The 4,622-nt window shown below is 42.0% G+C and overlaps 1 protein-coding gene across 1 annotated transcript; it reads left to right on the top strand.

The window, feature by feature from the left end:
- The first annotated feature begins 1,733 nt into the window (after positions 1-1,733).
- On the top strand, positions 1,734-3,125 carry foxd5 (forkhead box D5). The gene has a single exon (XM_061039345.1). It carries the CDS (start codon positions 1,842-1,844, stop codon positions 2,889-2,891), a length of 1,050 nt encoding a protein of 349 aa, XP_060895328.1. The 5' UTR covers positions 1,734-1,841; the 3' UTR covers positions 2,892-3,125.
- The last annotated feature ends 1,497 nt before the right edge of the window (positions 3,126-4,622 follow it).

Below are 4,622 nucleotides of genomic sequence, written 5' to 3' on the forward strand. Positions count from 1 at the left end.
AAGTGCTAAATTCACATAAATACTCAACAGTGTGAAAAATGTCTCCAAGGGCATCAACAGTTTAGCTTTTACTGTTAAAAGAGTTTTGAGATGACACCCGGTTAGCAGGATTACAATAAAGGCTGTTTGGATGTGTGATAACTCAGATGTAGATGATGAGGTAATGTGTTTCTGTTTGTGTGCTGCATTACTTTATTAATGAATTCATTGCAAGAAAGCAGACATACAAGAGGGCAATGCTTTTAACCGTTGATTTTATTTAAAACACACACACACACACACACACACACACACACACACACTGTGATTCCTAAAAATGTATTCACCTTCACCTTCTACATTAAAACTGTAAATGAAATGATGATGTAGTCATTTCTTCAAATGATCCTATTTTCATTCTTATATCTGTCATTTATATTACTGAAGGACTGCAGATGTAAACTAGCTCTAAGCTGACTCTGGTACAATGCATCAAATGGCAACATTTATGTTAAATATTGTACATGATCCCTTTACAAATAAAAAGTTAAATAGAATTATCATATATGAAAAAAATGCTGATACTAAAAAGACTTCCAAAAAAATGAATAGATATGAAAATATATTTATCTCTCAATACTGTCTGACCTCGGTGTGCAGCCTCTTTACTTTCTGGTTTTTAGACTGAAGTCTCTGTTCCTAAGGTCATGTGAGAGCTCACACACAGGCACGCTCACACACAGTAGGCTCAGTGAGGTGACGAAAAAGGTGGAGTTTTCCCAACACGGTCATTTGCAATGGAGATGTTTTAGCAGCACGGTTTTGTCACATATCCGCTGTTGTACCGGTTTGCTTTGAGGATGGCCCTGCTTATTCATCCAGGTCGTAAAGCCGCGCTGAGCCCCGCAGCCCAGGGCGCACCGTGCAGCTGAGCCGTTTCCTACTCGATTCTGATGCTGATGGCCTCGTTAAGGCGACTATTACCTCTTTTCTCTGCCTGCTGCGGGGAGCCCCTCCACGGCCATTTTCATGGTCACACCACCTGAGGGCATCCAGAGGTGGCAAACTAAACGAACCCGCAGGGGATCCAGGAGGGAAACACTTTGTTTCTTAACATGGGTTAGGCGTGGTGTTATAGTTCCCAAGAACATCCCGACTCCAACTGTGCTGCCGCGAGATTCACAGCTCAAATGATTAAAATATCCAAATTTAACATACCCTAACCTCAGATACTTTCATTTAGAAAACCAGTGCCCAGATAAGACACAATACAGAGCATACAGGTCAGGCTCAAATGATTAGCAAACTGTGTATTTTTTGGGATCACAGAAAGTGCTACAACAAAATATTATTAGACTGATTTCGATAAAATGAAACCAATTCAAATTGTAATATATGTCTTAAACAGATAAGATTTGAGGCAGAATGTTTTGTTCTGTTTTGTTTCTTTGCTTCACCTATACTTTGTATATTTTGTTTGTGTTTGTATCCATTCTAACCAGTTTGCAATGTTTACTAAAATACAACAATTTCTAATTCCTAAATCGGGCTTTCTCTGCATAAATATCCGTGCGTACTTAAGGATTCCCCAAGTCCCCCCCTCACCTGTGTGCCACCCTTCTCTGGCTCCCCGCGGTGAGGGGGCTGCTCTGATAGGTCCAGTGGGTTAATGGGACTGGCCTGCAGGGCAGCAGCCTCCCAGCATATAAGGCTGCAGCTTTCTCTACCACAGCACACAAGTTTAAAGAGCTAGACGGTAGATGCGCTTTTACGCATGCCATAGGGGCCTTTCGTTTTTACGCATTGATGCTACCTTGGCACAGTAAAGTTTTTCCGCGTTTCTGAACACAGTGCCCGGGACCATGACTCTCTCCGGTGAATTTGAAACTTCCCAACACGCAGCGCTGCCTCTTGAAGGGGACGAGATCGACATCGTTGGCGAGGACGAGCCTGCACATGGACGTTTATATCGCAACGAGTTCTCCGGCTCCTCGGCTGAATCTGGAGCTGAGTTTGACTCTTCGGAGCATGACTCCTCGGGGGAGAGCGAGAGCAGTTTCTGCACAGACGCGCCGTCCTCCAGGAAAGCCCAGAGCAGCACGGTCAAGCCTCCTTACTCTTACATCGCTCTCATCACGATGGCCATCCTGCAGAGCCCGCACAAGAAACTGACGCTGAGTGGCATCTGTGACTTCATCAGCAACAAGTTTCCGTACTACAGAGACAAGTTCCCCGCCTGGCAGAACTCCATCAGGCACAACCTCTCCCTCAACGACTGCTTCATTAAGATCCCGAGGGAGCCTGGGAACCCGGGCAAAGGTAACTACTGGTCTCTGGACCCTGCCTCTGAGGACATGTTCGACAACGGAAGCTTCCTGCGACGGAGGAAGCGCTTCAAGAGAAACCAGCCCGAGCTTGGCAAAGACGGACTTATGTTTTACTCCAACTTGAACTGCTACCGGCCGTACGGACAACCATATTGCTTACAGGGCCAGGTCAGCCCCCCGCACACTGCTCCTATCCGGTACATGCCCCTGCAGGAGGGATTAATGATGCCCCCGTCTTCCTACCACCTTCTGCCACAAACTCTGAGCAGTCACGGGAAAAGCAGTGGGCCTAAAGACTTCCGAGTGCAGCTTTGCGCAACAGAGCCAAAGCCTGGCGCGCAGAGAAAGTGCTCCTTCAGCATTGACAGCATCATGAGCAAGCCAGCTCCAAACAGTGCGCAGAACCAGAATCCACGGCAGACCGCTCACAGCTCTCTCGGGTACCCTCATCTATTGTCGGGCCCTGCAGCCTGTTTGATGCCCACCCTCCTACAAGCACCCAGGAATCCTTTCTGCCCTCCAACCATGCTGAGCACAACTCCTTTAGTGAACGAGCACCTCAGACTGTCTTTCCCTCACTGCTGAGGCCTCTGAAGTCAACTGTACAGTGTCTGTTTGTTTGATGTGAAGACACGTTGGTGTAGCCCATTTCTTAAAGAAATGTTTCGATTGCATGATATTTATGTGCGTTTACATTCAAAGTTATATCTGAAAATAAATCATTGTAAATAAGATGAGTGGTAATATATTTGTGAAACGTACAGAGACTATCACTGTGAATGTCTTCTTTTTTTTTAAATTCATGTGTCAAAATAAATAACTTGAAAAATACCTGTGGTGTTTCATGGTCATTTGTTCGATTTATTATTTGATTCATTAGGCTCGAGCAACACTTGACAGTTTGTAAAGGATCTTATGGGTCAGTGCGCTGTAGACTTGTTAAGGAAAGAACGAAAACATCCCTAACAGTGATGTTTGTTGGACATATTAAATCAAAAACATTCTGAGATTGTTTTCTTGAGATGTTGCCTGAAGGTTTCATGGGATTGAAGTTGAAACAGTAGGCCTAAAGTTTCCTTTAATTCAACTTATATGACCCACTTTGCAGTCAGAAAATGTATAAATCAACCCAGGCCTATTCAAATATTTTACATTGAGCTGTCACAAGGAATGCTTCAAACTTCAAATTTAAGAAATAACATTTGTTAATCATTTTGCTGGTAATAAGTGAGGTAAATCACTGACCAGATGAAAACAGATGTTCCCACATGCATTTAAATACAGCTAACGTCAGCATTAAATTTAAAGTTGCAGAAGCCCCTCTAAGTAAAATAATGAGAGACCTTCATCGAAAGACACTCACACACTGTTTACCTTAAGAATAAAATGTGAGAATGCACAGTGTCTTTGAGCTCCTGGAAAGCGCTTTATAAATCAAATTTATTATTATTATTATTATTATTATTATTATTAATAATAATAATGTTGCGTTAAGTAATTTTCACGTAAAAAATCATTGGAGAAGCCTCGAACTATGTAGGCCTACCTGTTGTAACTTCAACGATTCCGTTGCTTGCAAAATGTTAAGTAGTTGTATAACAGCTCGTTGTTATATTCTGATGACATAAAGAGGCCTTCCATGAGTGCTGATATAAAGCAAAACAACACTAAGACTTTTCACATTGTGTATCACTCCGCCTAAGCCTGGATTGTAATACTGTAAATTAAAACATAACATTTAATGATAAATTAAAACACACATATAAACGTACATAAAACAACTTTAAAACGATTTGCAATTAGTAGTCTACATATACAGTTTATATGCTATAATTAATGCGTCTAAAAAGTAAAAAATAAAAGACTGAAATGCTGCATGTTAATTACTTTTTTATTTATTTGACTAATTAGAGCAACTTTATATGAAAGTATATCTAAAAAGGTATTTTCCAGTATTTTTTGTTAGTTCTTAAAAAGCATTGCACACGCTCTCTAGTTCTACAGGAAAATGCAGTTCTATCTTTTTGCCTCTAGATCGCACTGTTGACCAGTAGACATAATGCAGCCCCATGCATAGCCCAAGATTTAAAGGACAGCAATCTGAATATTGTCTTTCACAGAAGCCTCTCCTACTTGCATCCAAAGGCTGTCTTTCCCCATCTATAAACTCTTATAACTTCTACACTCACGGCTTATCCCCCTCTTATACTTATGATATACTCACTAGGCTAAATACTCCTTAACACCGGGCAGTGTCCGGTTGCAGAACGCCGGTGTTGTCCCGACACAATTCCCCTCTGCCATCAGTCAATGGTC

Source organism: Labrus mixtus, chromosome 5 (genome assembly GCF_963584025.1).
Source record: "Labrus mixtus chromosome 5, fLabMix1.1, whole genome shotgun sequence".
Lineage (NCBI taxonomy): Eukaryota > Metazoa > Chordata > Actinopteri > Labriformes > Labridae > Labrus > Labrus mixtus.

Coding starts and splice junctions, on each gene's coding strand:
- foxd5 (XM_061039345.1), top strand. CDS start 1,842: ATGACTCTCTCCGGTGAATTTGAAACTTCCCAACACGCAGCGCTGCCT.